We start from the raw sequence: 18,184 nt of genomic DNA, 5'->3' as shown, positions 1-18,184 counted from the left end.
GTTCGGTAGATAGCATCTACCGAACGGCTGTGCAGAAATGGAGAAATGAATCTTTCTGCACAGTAAAATTACCCTTTAACTGCCGGTCCATAATCCAAAGGCAGCAGGCGGGCAACCAGGCTCCTCCAATGCAATGTGGCGAGATTGGTCTCGTCACAAGAAGTTTTCTTTCTTCTAAAAAAAAAAAAAAAGGCCAAAATATATCATGCAATGCAACTATTCAAATGAAAAAAATATACTGAGGAGCAATAAGATTGATCCAACTTTGCCTAGCCTAGCCTTGGTGCATACTAATGGAGACTGGGTGGAGGACACTAGGTCCCCCGTTGTATAATTACCAATGGGTGGAACTTTAGCCTCCCCAGTTCAGTAAGTGCCTCCCACCTGCTAACCATGATTGGTGGCATGGTGGGACATTAGGATTTTTAATAGCCCTCACCCATTATGAAAGAGATGGGCTTTTCTAGCTAAATGACTGCCTAGTTACTAGTTTTTAATGTTTAGTAGATATGCCCTGCTGCACATGGGGGCATAAGTGAGATTTTAAACCTCCATTATACTAATATGGGGGAGTCACACTGATCACCAGAAGGCTTTTTTAACATTAAAGTGGCAGCTGGCTAGCCATCATTTTATTTACTCGCACCGCTAAAGGTTATTTCATTATTTGCCCACCAGCCACAGGTTCTACCTGTGGGCCAAATAGTGTAATGGTTGGACAAAATTTGGTTTAGATGAATAGGCATGTGACTAAAATTTGGTAACACAGAATTTTTTTAGTTTTTTGACCGAATGACAGAAGACAACAAATGTTGCGCATGCACATGTCTAATAATAACATGATATACGAATTACAGGGTTATGTTGTTAAGAGTGTGTCCAATACTCAGTGTCTGATATTTCAACCATACCATAGCATCCACCTGTCTTCGTGGTGACTTCTTCCGATTCTGAAAATATATAAGCACTTTCTCCCGGAAAACCTACAACAAAAATCAGAGAGTGAAGATGTGTCCTGGACTTTAATGAATGGTTGATATTGTTAGATGTGGTGGGGATTGGGCAGACCTTCCCACTTACGCAAACAGTGTGATGAACTCAGCATGTTTGTTATCCTAGTTGGAGAACAAACCGAGCTGTAATCATCTCACAATCTGGTGGGTAAGGAAATGTCTGTCCATTCACCGGCAAATTGTAGGAACATGGACTGAATGCATCTACAGATAGATGGAGTCAGAGTGGAGGGAGAAATCTTCCTCCCCAGCTGAAGAATCTTCCATTGATATCCATACGAGTTAGAGATGGGACTTGTGTTTACTAAGCACCCAGGGCGACATGGACCCTCGGCCCAAAACTTATAATCTTAACTATCCTGACATATTTACTGCTGATCCCTAAATAACTGTCTCCATGGATTATGAGTTGTATAAACAGCACAGTAAAAAATAATAAGAAGAAGAACATTAAACCAGGAAGGTGTTTTTAGCTGTCCATTATTTACCTCTAAACAGGGGACTCACCTCATATAGATAATCAAAGATCTCCAGGATTGTGAGAATACTGGCTCCAATAAATAAACCCATCTGGCCCCCAATGTCACCTGAAACACAATAGAGAACAATTAATAGAGAATAAATTGTATACATGGGGGCACATATAATCTATACAGAGAGAGGAAGGTACAAACAGTATTTTTATTTCCCTTTGTCGTGATTACCGATAGGCGATCTCACCTGCAGTCACTTCCAGCTTTTTGCCGATATGGCCCCGCCCATGCGTCTGACGTCACACGTTCCCATGTTGAAGGGTAATCCGAAATTGTTCAGTCAATTTGTTACCAAGTGCCGTCTGAGCCCCCTGTGATATCAAACTGTGTACCAAACCTCTGAACTCTATACGCCCTGGACACAGAACGGATTCTGACTATTCACCAACCTCCTCAAACAAGCTAAGTTCTTTTTTTATACTAAGAATTGCTACTTTGTTCAATTCATTCAGTTTAATTCTTCCAATGGGTGATCACAGCCATTTCTTAAAAGGACACTATAGTCACCAGAACAACTACAGCTTAATGCAGTTGTTCTGGTGATTATAATCATTGCCTTCAGGCATTTTCATGCAAACACCCAATCCTCAGATGGCCACTGGAGATGCCTCCTGGTTCAGTGCTGCACAGTAGGCAGCTCTGCCGTTCAGTGTCCCCACGCTCTGCAACCCTACTAAGCCAGACTAGGGGATTGTGGTCAGTGATGAGAGTGAAAGCGCGGTCATAAAGATATGGGATATATTTCTTCAGTGCCCACACCAGAGCTAGGCACTCTTTTTCAATGGCAGTGTAGCTGACCTCCCGAGGTAGCAGCTTCTGGCTCAAATAGGCAACTGAGTGCTCGCCTCCATCCTCTCCAACCTGGCTCAGAACTGCCCCCAGTAAAACATTGAAGCATCTGTGTGAACAATGAAGCATTTGTTAAGATCTGGGGCAGCCAGAACAGGAGCATTAACAAGGGCTGTTTCAGGGATTGGAATGCCACCTCACATTCCTGGGACCACAGGACCTGTCTCGGTAGGTTCTTTTTCGTCAGGTCAGTCAGGGGTTTGGCCATGGTGCTATACTCGGGTACGAAGTGTCTGTAATAGCCGGCTGCTCCTAAGAAAGCCATGACTTGCGTCTTGTTACGGGGAGTGGGCCAGTTAGCAACAGCCTCTCTTAGCGGGCTCTGCCCGTTGCTTACCACATCCTACGTGATGGCCTAGATACTGCACCTCCACCATACCAATGTGACACTTATCTGGCTTCAAGGTTAAGCCTGCTCCCCTAATTCTGTCTAGGACTGTCCCTATGTGGTCTAAGTGTCAGGTGTCGCAATGTCAATCAGGTATGCACATGCATAATCCTGGAGACCATGTAGGAAACAGTCCACCATCCGCTGGAAGGTGGCTGGGGCGTTCTCCATCCTGAATGGCATAACCCTGAACTGGTATAGGTTGAACGGGATGACAAAGGCCAATTTGGGTATGGCCTCCTTGGCTAGGGAATCTGCCAATAGCCTCTACAGAGGTCTATAGTGGTCAGATACCATCCCCTAGCGATATGGTCCAACAATTCGACTACTCTAGGCATTGGTTAGGCGTCAGTGACCGTTTTGTCATTGAGTCTCCTGTAATCTACACAAAAACGGGTTGTACCGTCTCGTTTTGGTACTAGGACTACAGGAGAAGCCCAAGGAATGTTGGAGTGCTCAATGACCCCTAAGCGGAGCATCTTCCTTATCTGCTTCGTCATGCCTTTCCGGACAGCCTTGGGAATGTGGTAGGGGGGTTGCCTCAAGGGGGCCTGGCCTGGGGTGTCTACCTTGTGGGTGGCTAGGGGGGTATAACCAGGTTCCTGTGAGAGTATAGCTGGGTCTCTCCTTCAAGAGAGTATAACTGGGTCTCTCCTCCAGGAGAGTATAGCTGGGTCTCTCCTACAAGAGAGTATAGCTGGGTCTCTCCTACAAGAGAGTATAGCTGTGTCTCTCCTCCAGGAGGGTATAGCTGGGTCTCTCCTCCAGGAGGGTATAGCTGGGTCTCTCCTCCAGGAGGGTATAGCTGGGTCTCTCCTCCAGGAGGGTATAGCTGGGTCTCTCCTCCAGGAGATTATAGCTGGGTCTCTCCTCCAGGAGATTATAGCTGGGTCTCTCCTCCAGGAGATTATAGCTGGGTCTCTCCTCCAGGAGGGTATAGCTGGGTCTCTCCTCCAGGAGAGTATAGCTGAAGAGAGAGAGCTCTTACAAGAGCTAGCAGGGAAGCTAAGCGAGTATGAAGAGCATATCAATCCCTGTAGTGATTATAGCTGTCCCCCCCCCCCCCTCCCCTTGCAAGTTGAGGATCAAGTAGAACTGTTTTAATGAGTACAAAGGCATTTCTTATATACAGTTTTCCCCACAAGGTTACTACCCACGTGGACCTTGTGGAGCACAGGACACAAAGGACAACAGCCAATCAAAACAGTATTGTACAGTTAGACACTCCAGCTAATGTATACAAACCCTCCCCTCTACCTGTGATACAATTACCAAACACAATGGACTAACTCAGTTACCACAGGCAGAAAATATCCAGTTTTACCCAAAGTCCAGAAACACCCAAAATAACAACATAGCACCACCCCTGATCTTGGTGACCAACATATCCAAAAATCACCCAGATCAGAGCAGGGGTTCAATAGTTTTATCGAAGTCACATTTGACCGACCCCAAGCATGGCTTTCATGCCCAAAACAGTTCCACATATTTAGGCTGTGCGTCCGGTCTATCTTCTCCTCTATCCTGGAGATAATTGGCTTAAATGACTGTGGTAACCTAATTATCTCCAGTAACAGGAAATATCTCTAAGTCAAAACCTGTTACAAAAACCACATAAAATACATAACTCTTTTAATACAATGTTTAACCTATATGTCCAACATATCCCCAGATAGCTTGGATCTGGGCGCTCAATATGTCTGAAAAGCGCTCAGATCTCACAAATACAGTTTGATCACCATGGGGTTAAACAATAGCAAGGGTGGATGAGAGATTGAAGAGGGACAAAGCCAGTTTCAATTGGTCTGGCAGTGTCCCTAGGGCAACGCCCTGCTGGAGAAACAATAGGACAGGACAAAAGGGCGAGGGGAAGAGGCACATTTTTCCATGGATTTAAAGGGGCAGAAAAAGTGTTTTAAAACCCAATAAGCCTAAATAGACTTTTTAAATGGCAATACACCCCAGGGGCCATAGTCACAGGGCAAGAGGCTGGCAAGCAGGCCTCTCCAAAAGTCAATGGTGAAGTGTAGTTCGTCACACCTTTCATAGCTGATGGGTCACTTCGGCAGTGAACTGGGTACCCTGATCAGATAGGATCTCCTGGGGAAATCCAACTCTGGAGACTATTTTGACCAGGGCATCCGCCACTGTCTCGGCCTGGATGTTGGGTACAGCCACGGCCTCTGGGTAGCGGGTGGCATAGTCTGCTATGGTAAGGATATAACATTTACCGGAGCGACCAGGCTGGGCCAGGGGTCCTACCTGGTCCACCGCTACCCGACTAAATGGTTCATCAATTATGGACATAGGGGCCATTTTAGCTTTAGGGTGGTCTCCTTTCTTGCCCACTCATTGGCACACTTCACACATTTGGCAATATCGGACAAAAAAATCGGAGTTACCCGGTATGATGTCCAACGAATCCCCAAATGTCTAGCTAGAGGCACATCGTGCTTGACCCTCAACAACAGCCGGTATTTCTTAGGGACTATCAGCTGGCGTTTTTACCTGGGCCCTGGAGCATTTACCCAGGAGTCAGTTACCCTGTACCACCTGCTACCTTCCCACACAAAGCGTTTCCCTTCTAATTCCCCTTGATCTGACACTGCTCTCTCCCTATACTTCTCGCTACCTCATTCCCAAAATCTTCAGGGGTGTCCCAGGGTAGGGGCTCTATCGTCAAAGTCCGGGAAGTAGGGCTTACCTGGGTCTCTGTGGAATGTAGGTGGCTTTCTGCAGCGCCATGTTTGTCCCGGGTGGTTACGGCTTAGACCTCCTGGATAGTGGTGGGCATAAAGGCTGTAGTTAGCGGCCCCAAATCATTGCCGAGCAATACCTCTATGGGTAGGTCTTTCATGACCCCAACATTTAATGTACCAACCCCCACACCCCAATCCAAATGAACTTAGGCAGTAGGGAGCCTGTAGATCGCCCCCCCTTCCCCAGCCAGCCACACAAACTGCGACCGTTGTCGGTATAGGCCGTCTGCATGGGTTGGCCTAATGCAGGAACTGCATGGTTTCTTCCAGAGTTAACTCTTGGGCTTCCCAGGTGGAGACGGCCACCCATGTGTTGGGACCTCCTGCCGGTTCCAGTGGGGTCTTGGTGGCTCTAGGGGACAATCCTTGTGGTAGTGCCCCACTTGCTTGCACCGGTAACAGCGGGACCGTCATCTGGTGTGGTCTGTATATTGCTGGAGTGGGTCAAGGAGGGGGTTGATAGCTCCCCCCTCTGATAGGTGCTAGGTACTCAACACAGGGAGGTGGGGGTCTGTGTTGAGATCGTTCTTGCTTGCGAGCATCGGTGTACTCATCGGCAAGCCTAGGTGCCTCAGTGAGGTTGAGGGGATTATGGTCTCTCACCCATTCTTTAACATCTGGTTAAAGTAGGTTAAAGAACTGTTCCAATAAAACCAATTGTAGTAACTCCTCTAGTGTGGTAGCCTTGCAGCCATTAATCCAGCGGGTGGCTGTTCAGTGCAGCCGACAAGCCCACTCTGTATTGGAGTTGAAATCTTTCTTTCTGGAATTTCTAAACTTCCATCGGTACGCTTTGGGGGTTATTGCATACCTGGCCAAGAGGGCTTTCACCTACTCGTAGCTGTGTATATCCTGATCGGGAATGGCTCTAAAGGCGTCAGCCGCCTTGCCGACAATTTCCCGGCTGAAATAGGAACCCTTTCACCATCTGCTACTTTGTGGAGGGCACACTGTCTTTCAAAGTCGGCTAGATAGCGGTCAATCTCGCCTGTATTCTAATCAAAGGCTTTGAATGCGCTGAATGGTATTTTCCACAGTTCAGGGTTAAAGCTTGAACTGTTCGGGATAACCCCTGTAGTTCGTTGTGCCTCTAACAGGCAGGCTTGTAATTCGCGCCGTTCTTGTGCGTTGGCGTTCGTGCCGTCGGTGATTCGCATGATTCTTTCGGGAGAGGGATTTGACCTGAACAGCGCAAACCGTTCCCTTATCTCCCGGTCCACTTTGCTTTCGTCCGTACGAACAGCCGGTGTCGACAAGACCAAGTTCTCCCTGTCCAGCTCCATCAGCTCGCTGATAATGAACTTTACTGCCGGCAATGCCCCCACGAACTTCCAGTAATTCCTTTTAGGGTGCTGTGCTTGAGTTAGGTGTAGCAGCCTTCCATGCACGGTACTCAAGTGTCAGCCTTGAATTATAATTCCAGGAAAAAGGACAATCCCACCTGTGCCACCAAATGTGGTGGTCTGTCAAGGTTCCACCGCCACGAATACACTTTTTCCAATAGAAACAGCAAATAATTCCCACAAGCGCAATATCACTGATGTAGCATAGTCCCCCACACTTGAGCCAAGGCTTAATGCTGGGAGAACCACACTCGGCAATTTATGCAAAAACCCCAAGCAAGGGGTTTCTTAAATTAACAGCAGGGGCATCTCTCAATTGAACCTGAGAGGGCACTGATACAACACAGCCAGTAATTACATTATCTTACAGTACAGTAACCTCTTAATATAACTATACCCCCAAAGTAGTCATATCCCCGGATAGCCTGGATCTGGTCGAACACTATATAAAAAAAATCACCCAGATCTGTTCGGTAGTTTGGAATTGCCATTGCGGGGAAAGTCTGACCGTCCTGCCAAGAGGTACAAGCCCCAAATAGTTCCAGGGAAATTGTGTCAAAAGCCGGTCTCCGTTCGTGGGGGTTTGTACAAAAAACTCATAAGGTAGAGGAAAGCTGATTCATGTAGAATGCTCCCTGTGTTCCGTAGTCTGTGCCGGTCTCCGTTTGTGGGGGTTTGTAAAAAAAAAACACATAAGGTAGAGGAAAGCTGATTCATGTAGAATGCTCCCTGTGTTCGGTAGTCTGTACCGCCTGAATGCAGTTCGACTAGGTGAACTGGAACTGTAACGGGCCGTAGGTCCATGGTGACTGGTGTTCGCGGGGGTGCCTGACCGAAACGAGTTCCAGGCACTTAACGACCACGTCCCACTGCCAGCGTTCGTGAGACAAGATTGCCGCCATCTGTGGCGAAGCCAACCTCGCCACTGTGAACTGGAGGAGCCTGGTTGCTCGCCTGCTGCCTTTAGATTATGGACCGGCAGCTAAAGGGTTAATCAGATGCATCTTATAAAAGATATAAGGAAGCAAATAATGCGTGCAAAAAGGCAATTAGATTTGCTAAACTTCAGAATGAAAAAATGATAGCTAAAGAGAGCAAAACCAACCCCAAAGCATTTTTAAAGTACATAAATTCGAAAAAACCAAAAAATTAAAGTGTAGGTACACTAAAAACTGAAACGGGGGTGTTAGTTAATGAAGACCAGTTAAAGGCAGGAATTTTAAATAATTTTAGTTCCACAGATTCTTTGGCATACACCTCTCCTCTGTATATATTAAGGAAGAACCCATGGCAATAGATGTGCAAATGATTGCTACTAAAAACGTACATAATAATTGTTGTGACGAGACCAATCTCGCCACTTTGCATTGGTGGAGCCTGGTTGCCCGCCTGTTGCCTCTGGACTATGGCCCTGGGAGATTTGGCCCTTTAAAAACAGTATTCGACCATACCAGAGTGTATGTCACTCATTCTGGCCCTTTAAATACTGTTGGGGAAGGTTTGGCACTTTTTATATGGCACTTCGGATGCAGCCGAAGTGGTCGAAGTGGCCACCATTTGACAAAGGAACACGTGGCGGCGGCCATTTTAATTTAGTCGAACGCGGTCAGCGGTGTATGCTAAAGAATCTGTGGAACTAAAATCGGCTACGCAAATACACGAACACCGCTGACCCTTACCGTCGCCTCCACTTCGACACTTCGGTTAAAGTCGAAGTACGTTCGACAATTCGAACAGCCTGTTGCAATGTGCTATTTGCACGAACGGACCTGTTCGTGCCTTCGAAGGGGACTTAACCGTTTTTCTACAGGAAATTGACCGACCGCACAGCCCAAATCTATGGAACGGTTTTGGGCAGGAAAATGTGCTTGCGGTCGGTCATAAATGACTTACATCTATCTTTTTATCCACTGGAGGGATTGATTTTTGAGAGTGTTTATGTTTAAAGTATGCCAAGTTCAAATGTGTAATTTTTATGGAGATTGGATGTATGGTAGTTACAGGGTGTAACGGACCATTTCGCTCAGAAGGGGATAAAAACCGTTTAGGCTATAATCCCCTTTTCCATAGACCAGCAGCTACTGCAAGCACCAATCTCCTGAACTGCAAACTGTACGAATTCACCAACTCCCGAACTGGAAACACACGAACCCTGGAATCAGCCGAACAGGAAAAGCATACAATCCGCTTACACTCCTGGCAGTCAGCATACAATCCAATTCCCCCAAAAACGAGACGACACATCGGTTTGAGGGTCAAGCAGAATCTGAGGTGCTGGCACACCCAGCCTGGTTTTTATTGCAGTTGTTACAAATACAGGTCCGCCCACAGGGAGGTATAAAACAACCACTCACACATCAGTTACATCCCACATATTCCCTCCCCTTAACCTGAGAGGAAACTCAATTATACATACAGTTAAAACATACTTTCTACCCAACTTTCATAACTCTAAAACCATACATCACATTCACATAAAAATACATATCCATAATCAATCCATTCAGGGGAACAACATATTAAAAAATGGCATGAATCAGAGCAGGGGTTCAAAAGTTAGTAAAGTATCTTTTAAAACCCCTGCCAGCATGGCTTTCCGGCTCAGAACAGTTTTACAGAGCCCTCTCTCCTGGAGACAATGGAGAAGTAATCCAATTACCTCCCAGGACAGAGACAGACTCCATTGAGCACATGGGGACACAAAGACAGTAAAACACTTTAAAATACATAAAGTCACCTTTTACACATAACACACAGACATTTCACATATCCCCAGATAGCTGGGATCTGAGCGCACAAAACTACCGGATAGCGCGCAGATCCTATTCACACAGTTCAATTGCCATGGAGCCGAAGTCTTTAACTACATGAATGGGCTCCATGGCATAGCTATCTGGGTTAACACATTCACATAAAGTCGGGTCCATAGTCCAAAGGCAAGAGGCGGGCAAGCAGCCCCCTCCAAGGACACGTGGCGAGGTCGGTGTGACGAAACCAATCTCGCCACATTGTATTGGAGGAGCCTGGTTGCCCGCCTGCTGCCTCTGGACTATGGACCGGCAGCTAAAGGGTTAATTTTACTGTGCAGAAGGATTTATTTCTCCCTTTCTGCACAGCAGTTCGGTAGATTCCATCTACCGAACAAACAGCCGTTTACCAACCTCCCCATAGCCGTGGGAAGCCGGCCGGCGTTGTTAATTGGCCACCCAGAAGCTGGAGTGTGCTGCCAATTTACCTCCCTGAAGCTGCGGTTAACCGCAGCTTAATTGCTTGTTACTGGGTGGCCGCTGTTACACTTAGCGGCCGCTAGGTGGTGGTGTTCTGGAGCTCCCCGGGCAGCCAGCGCTTTTCTGCCCGGCTTTCATGCACCAAAATCGGACACTTTTACGTGCAGGCCCCGCTGAACCTCCAGCCCCTGGTTCTAATTCGTATGGATTTGGTGAATGCAGGAAAATTCGGTAGTTTGTTTTATGTGAATGTTTTAACCCAGATAGCAATGCCATGGAGCCTGTTCGTATAATTAAAGACTTTAGCTCCATGGCACTTAAACTGTATTCGGGTGGTCTGAGTGCCATTCACCTAATAATGTGCACCCAGACCTGAACTATCTGGGGATATGTTACATGTCTGTGTTTTATGTATAAAAGGTGTCTTTATGTATTTTAAAGTGATATACTGTTTCTGTGTCACCACGTGCATAATGGAGTCTTGCCTTTGTCCTGGGAGATAATTGAATTACTTCATTAATTATCTCCAGGACAGAGAGGAGGAAACCAGGATGCATTGTGGGAAAGTATTGTGGCTGTGTGTACGAAAGTGATACATGTCTGTCTGCTGTTTCAGTCTTCCATTTGGTCGCTTAGGGGAGTGTCCACCAGGTGGGAGACCTGCATAAATACTAGGCAGGTAGCCCTCAGTAAAACAGATTCTGCTTGACACTCAAACCGATGTGTCGTCTCGTTTTTGGGGGAATTGGATTGTATGCTGACTGCCAGGAGTGTAAGCGGATTGTATGCTTTTCCTGTTCGGCTGATTCCAGGGTTCGTGTGTTTCCAGTTCGGGAGTTTCCAGAATTCGTACAGTTTGCAGTTCGGGAGATTGGTGATTGTTGTAGCTGCTGGTCTATGGAAAAGGGGGATATCGCCTAAACTGGGTTTTATCCTCTTGTAAGTGAAACGGTCCGTTACAATTGGTGGCAAGCGGCGGGATCGTTCCTACAGCCAGAAGGACAGCTACAGACAACACCAATTCCTTGGAGTTACAAATTGAGGGCAACGTTAGCACTCGTGCAGCGCCCCTGGCAGCAGAGGTATCCAGCGACTTGGAGCAGACAAGTATGGAAGGCTCTGACGCTGAAGATGATGGGCTGGCCGAGGTGAGGCAGCGAGTGGCCCAGTATGGGGGTTATGTATCCATGGAGATATTCCAGGGGATCTGGAACCAGATCTGGATCTGGAACCAGGTCATGGCTGAGCGAAACTCAAGGATGGACGGAGAGTATGCTCAGCGGAAAGAGTGTTACAGTGTTCGTATGTATGAAATGGCGGCCACCCAGTGGAGCATTCTATTAATCATTTCCTTCACGGTTTTCCTACAGATACACAACGTTCCATGTTCTAATGTGTCTCTAGGGTAGTCTCGGTTAGGGAACCGAATGAAATAAACAAAATAAAACTGGGACACGAATCCAGACGAATAAAAATAGCCGAATGTGATGGGGTATTCCTTCACAGTATTCAAATAAGGATCTGCATACTACCTCTGGAGCTATCCTTTAAAAGTGAATTGCTGCTGAAAGCTGTTCTGATCTATCGAGACCTAATCAGTAAAACACCTATTTCATTTTTTTCTTAAAGTGACAGCACATTTTTATTTTGAATCTGCAATTAAGTTCCTACGAACTTTACTTCCTAAGTATTATACTCTGTAATATGCTGACTGGTCTCTATGCTCAGTATCAGACAGGTCTGTATATCCCTGTTACTGACCATGTGATGTCAGAGCTCTCCCAGTCTCTCTGTAATATACTGACTGGTCTCAGTGCTCGTTATCAGACAGGTCTGTATATCCCTGTTAGTGACCATGTGATGGCAGAAGTCTCCCAGTGTCTCTGTAATATACTGACTGGTCTCTATGCTCGTTATCAGACAGGTCTGTATATCCCTGTTAGTGACCATGTGATGTCAGAACTCTCCCAATCTCTCTGTAATATACTGACTGGTCTCAGTGCTCGTTATCAGACAGGTCTGTATATCCTTGTTAGTGACCATGTGATGGCAGAAGTCTCCCAGTGTCTCTGTAATATACTGACTGGTCTCTATGCTCGTTATCAGACAGGTCTGTATATCCCTGTTAGTGACTATGTGATGTCAGAACTCTCCCAGTCTCTCTGTAATATACTGACTGGTCTCAGTGCTCGGTATCAGACAGGTCTGTATATCCTTATTAGTGACCATGTGATGTCAGAACTCTCACAGTCTCTTTGTAGATAAGTTATTTAGGATAACTGTCACACTAAACTCTAAAAAAGTTCAATTTTATTTTCTATACAGAAAGAGTTCACTCACATTCCACCATTCTCTTTCACTACATACCTGGTGCCTTCATAGGCTAAGTAATCAAACCGTTTGCAGTTTACAACTTACCTGGGGTCCCGTGGGCGCTGGTCACTTCCTCACTGTCACGATACCTTACCTGACCTCCTCTGACCCACGCAGCACAGCGTCCTCCTTCACTGAGCGGCACGGCACTTCTGACGCCGGCCGCTCACTCAGCTCGGAATTTCTAGGAATTTCTAGGCTTGAAGCCGACAAGGTCCTGACGCGGCCACGCCCACGGACCTTTTGGGGGCGTGGTTTTAAGGCTACACACACCACACTATAAAAGGGCTGCCCTGACAGCAGTAAGACGCCCTAGTGTGGTTCTTGCTGGTTCCCCTAGTGCTACTTTCTGTGATATTTGTATTCTACCCTGGTATTTGACTTTTGGCTTCTCTATTCGACTACTCTACTCTCTGGTTCCCTGTACTTTGGCTTGCTTATCGTTTTCCCGTCTTCTGTAATCCCTTGACCTCTGGCTATCCCATTTGACTACTCTAACGTGAGTCCGGCCATTCTAAGGTCCGGTATACGTTCTATAGTTAGGTTACACTCTGCGAGAAGGGGTCACTGTCGTGACATTACACTAGGGCCATGGACCCTGCAGGTGTTAACCCTCTTGGGCTTGGTACTGACAATAGGTTTGAGGAACTGGACCATCGTATGGACCAGATCGCTCTCGCCGTACAGACGTTAGTTAACCGTACTGCTTATCTCCAGCCGGAGGAGCAAACTCCTAGTCAAAGACCCCAGGAACATCCCATGGAAGTGCTACCTACAGGCACTTCCAATCAGGCTACAGCGCCTCTCCGGTATGGGGGTGATCCTAAGGGATGCAGGGGGTTCTTGAACCAAATAAGCATCTATTTTGAACTCCATCCTAGAGCGTACCCTACCGATAGGGCTAAGATTGGGTATGTTATCACCCTGTTAGTAGATAGGGCCTTAAACTGGGCTAATCCCTTGTGGGAAAATGACAACCCAATTGTCTTTAATTATATCAACTTTGTTGCAGCTTTCAGGAGAACTTTTGATCCCCCAGGCAGAAAGACTAACGCTGCCAAATCCTTGTTACGTTTAAGACAAGGTACCCGTTCTCTAGTAGACTATGCTTTGGAGTTCCGTACTTTAGCTGCAGAAGTCAGATGGAACGAACAAGCTTTCGTGGATGTCTTCCTGAATGGAGTGTCTGACAGAATCTTAGATGAAGTGGCCACAAGAGATTTACCAGACACTCTAGAGGAATTGATAATATATTTGGCTCATATTGACGAACGCCTTAGGTATAGGCAGAATACCAGAGAGAGACCTAGGAGGGTGCCGGAACGTCTTGCTCTGACTTATCCCTCGTCAGAAACCCCAACAGTTACCCCTCCAGAACCCATGCAATTAGGGGCTACAAGATTGTCTGAGACAGAGAGACAATACCGTAGGAGGGAAGGTTTATGTTTATATTGTGGCAGGAAGGGACATACACGAGTGAATTGTCCTAGCCGGCCGGAAAACTCTCGCACCTAAGTCCGCAGGGGGGACAGGCCTTGGGTGTTATGTGTATGTCCTCCTTCAATGATAAAAAAAGATCTCCGGCTTCTTCTACCTATTACTCTAGAATGGGAGGGAAAGAAAGTATCCACCCTTGCTTTAATTGATTCTGGGGCTGCCGAGAATTTTGTGGATCACTTGTTCAGGCAGAAAAATACTCTCCCGTTCCAAAAAAGATCTGCACCCTTGGCCGTTGAGGCCATAGATGGTAGACCACTGTCGATACCTCTTATTACCCAGGAAACCATTCCCCTAGTATTATCTACAGGTCTCCTTCATAGGGAGGTTATCACCCTGCAACAGATAACATCCCCTATTTTTCCTGTAATACTTGGGTTTCCTTGGTTAGCCCAGCATAATCCTTCGATTGACTGGGAGAAGAGGGAGATTATTAAATGGGGAGAATCTTGTCACAGTAAATGTATTACTCCGATCAAACCAGTGGGTTTGATCAATATACCTACTATGGAACCATTGACCACCCAAATACCCAACCAATACATTGATCTTAAAGCTGTCTTTGAACCTAAAGAGGCAGAAAGATTACCTCCTCATCGTCCCTATGATTGTTCTATTGAATTGTTGCCCGGCACTATGCCTCCACGAGGTACAGTTTATCCCCTGTCGATAGCCGAGAATAAAGTATTGGAGGAATACATTGCTGAGAACTTAAAGAAGGGGTTTATCACTAAATCTTCATCGCCTGCGGGCGCTGGGTTTTTCTTTGTATCTAAGAAAGAGGGGGATTTAAGACCCTGTATTGATTACAGAGGGTTAAATAAGATTACTATACGTAATGCTTATCCTATCCCCTTAGTGACTGAACTATTTGACAGGTTGAAAGGAGCTACTGTCTTTTCTAAACTGGATTTGCGGGGAGCATATAATTTAATCAGAATAAAAGAGGGGCATGAATGGAAGACTGCTTTTAATACTCGGTATGGTCATTATGAGTATCGAGTTATGCCCTTCGGGTTATGCAACGCCCCAGCAGTCTTCCAGGACTTCATTAACGATGTGTTACGAGACTTTTTACAAATGTTTGTAATAGTATACTTAGATGATATCCTGATTTACTCTAAAAACATGAACGAACACTATGAACATGTCAGATTGGTTCTTTCAAAGTTATTAGAGAATGGTCTCTATTGTAAATTGGAGAAATGTTTGTTCCACAAGGAAGAAGTGCATTTCCTGGGATACATCATTTCTAGTACGGGTTTTCAAATGGAGCCGAAAAAGTTAGAGGCCATTCAGCAATGGCCCTTACCAGTTGGACTTAAAGCAATCCAACGCTTCTTGGGGTTTGCCAATTACTATAGGAAATTCATTAAAGGATTTTCTTCAATAACAGCCCCTATTACTGCTATGACTAAGAAGGGAAGGAATCACAGGGAATGGTGCCCAGAAGCTAAGAGAGCTTTTGATTCATTAAAAGAAGCCTTTTCTTCAGCGCCAGTATTACGGCATCCTGATCCTTCCCGTCCTTTTATACTGGAGGTAGATGCATCCGAGTCAGGGATAGGAGCGATACTATCTCAAAGACCTTCGGATGATCAACCATTGCACCCATGTGGGTTTTTCTCTAAGAAATTAACAGAAACTGAGAAAAGATACGATATAGGGGAGAGAGAGTTGTTGGCAATTATTTCTGCCCTTAAAGAATGGCGATACTTGCTTGAAGGGTCACCCATCCCTGTTACCATTTTTACAGACCATAAAAACCTCTCTTACTTCAGTGAAGCCAAGAAAATGTCTGACAGACAAGTACGTTGGTCTCTATATCGCAATCGTTTCAATTATATTGTTACATATAGGCCGGGGTTAAAAAATATTAAGGCTGATGCCCTATCCCGCCAATATGAACCTTTTACATCCTCCAACGAAGTTATGTCCTCTTTAATCCCTAAGAATCGTATTGTCGCCACTGTCTATGCTAGAGTCTCATCAGGATTAATAGAGGAACTCTCTACGTTCCAAGATCGCACTTCCTTGACTGTTCCACAAGGAAAACTATATGTGCCATTGGCCTATCGGGACAGAGTACTATCCCTCATGCATGATTCCAAAATGGCAGGGCATCAAGGGATACATAAAACCACATAATTGCTGGTGGAACAGTTCTGGTGGCCTTCCTACAAGAAGGATGTTCGTGAGTTTGTCCTTGCTTGTGGTATTTGTTCCGCTACTAAATCCCCTAAGGGTCGTCCTTTAGGTCTCCTCATGCCCTTGCCTATTCCGGAGACCCCGTGGTCAAGTATTGCCATGGATTTTGTAGTAGACCTACCTCCTTCTAAGAACCACACTGTCATATTAACGATAATTGACAGATTCTCCAAGATGTCTCATTTGGTCCCTCTTTATAAATTACCTACCTCTTCTGAACTGGCTTTTATATTTATAAGGGAGGTTGTCCGCTTACATGGGGTACCCCATGATATTGTCTCTGATAGGGGTCCTCAATTTATTTCTCGTTTCTGGAAAGCGTTTTGTGGACAGTTGGGTATCAACCTTAACCTTTCCTCTTCTTATCATCCCCAATCAAATGGTGTTACGGAAAGGATGAACCAATGCCTGGAACAATACATCCGCTGTTTCACTTCGGTTCATCAAGATGACTGGGCGGAGTTGTTACCATGGGCAGAATTTGCTCACAACCATCATGTCCATGAATCCACTTTACACAGCCCCTTTTTTTTATCAATTATGGGTTTAACCCTACTACTCTACCAAGTTCCGTCCCTTCTACGGGAGTGCCAAATGTGGATGACACTGTCCGTAATATGAGGGAGACTTGGCTAGGGGTTAAACAAATCTTGACTCAAAGGGCTAGTGTGTACAAAGCTAATGCGGACAGGCATCGGAGACCTGCCCCCACATTCATGGTCGGGGTTAAAGTGTGGTTAAGTACCCGTAACATTAAACTTAAGGTCCCGTCTATGAAATTTGCTCCCAGATTCATTGGCCCGTTTCAGGTTCTCAAGCGTGTCAACCCTGTTTGTTACAGTCTTCGTTTACCCTCTAATATGAAAATACCGAATTCGTTTCATGTCTCACTTCTCAAGCCATTAATCTGTAATCGGTTTACTCGTAGTACCCCTCCTCCTCTTCCTGAAGTTGTGGAGGGACAAAACGAATATGAAGTGAGGTCTATTTTGGGTTCTCGTTTTTCTAGGGGTAAACTTCAATACCTTTTAGACTGGAAGGGTTATGGTCCTGAGGATCGTTCGTGGGTGGACGCTTCTGATGTTCACGCTGTAACGGATCCACTGGCACCCCGACTGAGTACCTCCGTTAATGGATGCTCCTAGTGCTTCCTGAGGACTCCAAGCACTCTGGCAGACACCATAATCACCGAATCCAAGAAACCTTTAAATTCTCCCAAGCGTATGAATGCTGTAGACCATTGAATAGGAACCATACGAATAGGCTTGTACCCCTAGCAGTCAACTGGAACAGCATACAATAAATCCTTCCCCCAATAATGAGACGACACATCACTTTGAGGTTAAAACAGGAACTCTCGCCTGGCTCATCCAGCCTGGCTTTTATTACACTTGTACACTTACAGGCCACACCCAGGGAGAGGCATAAAATAACCAATCACATACATGGTTCAGCCCACACATCCCCTCCCCTCAGATAACATTAAACCCAATTATCCGGTACACCTTTTCAGCCAAGTTCTGGATGTACCCCAAAACCCGGGGGTACACCTTTAAATCCAGCATCGCTGGATAGCCCTTATTCAGGGGGACAACATATCCAAAATTCAAGTCATTCGGATGAATGGTTCGTGAGATATGGGGTTCCAAAGATTTGACCGACCGCATGGGTAAAGTATCCGAAAACAGTTCCATGCATTTTGGCCCTGCGGTCGGTCACAAACAAGGGAATGAAAACAGGCGAATTGCCTGTGTTATAGAGCCTGGAGAGGGTTTGAATGAATTCCCTTGTTTATGGGGTTCTTTCTACCGAACGGCGGGTCATTCGGTAGTTTCCATACGAATTTCTGGAAGTATGGAGGTCTCAGCGGTGTTTGCCTAGTCAAGTGTCCGATTTTAGTTCCAGACACTCGACGGCAAAACACCGCTGTTCGGTAGTTTAAGATGGCCGCCGCCACGTGTTTGTTTCCCGAATGGCGGCCACCCAGAGGACAA

The 18,184-nt window shown here is 46.0% G+C and overlaps 1 protein-coding gene across 1 annotated transcript in view; it reads right to left on the bottom strand.

Moving 5' to 3' along the window:
• The window catches only part of ASIC3 (acid sensing ion channel subunit 3), a 456,156-nt gene that overhangs the window by 240,314 nt on the left and 197,658 nt on the right, over window positions 1-18,184 (bottom strand). Inside the window, exons 8-9 of the mRNA XM_063452925.1 lie at window positions 1,521-1,600; window positions 912-983 (exon numbers count right to left, since the gene is read on the bottom strand). Coding sequence (XP_063308995.1) covers window positions 912-983; window positions 1,521-1,600 — 152 coding nt within the window. The remainder of the gene's footprint in view (window positions 1-911; window positions 984-1,520; window positions 1,601-18,184) is intronic.

Source organism: Pelobates fuscus, chromosome 4 (genome assembly GCF_036172605.1).
Source record: "Pelobates fuscus isolate aPelFus1 chromosome 4, aPelFus1.pri, whole genome shotgun sequence".
In the NCBI taxonomy this organism is placed as follows: Eukaryota; Metazoa; Chordata; class Amphibia; order Anura; family Pelobatidae; genus Pelobates; species Pelobates fuscus.
The sequence above is the reverse complement of the archived record's forward strand: the minus strand, read 5'-3'. Positions and strand labels throughout refer to the sequence as shown.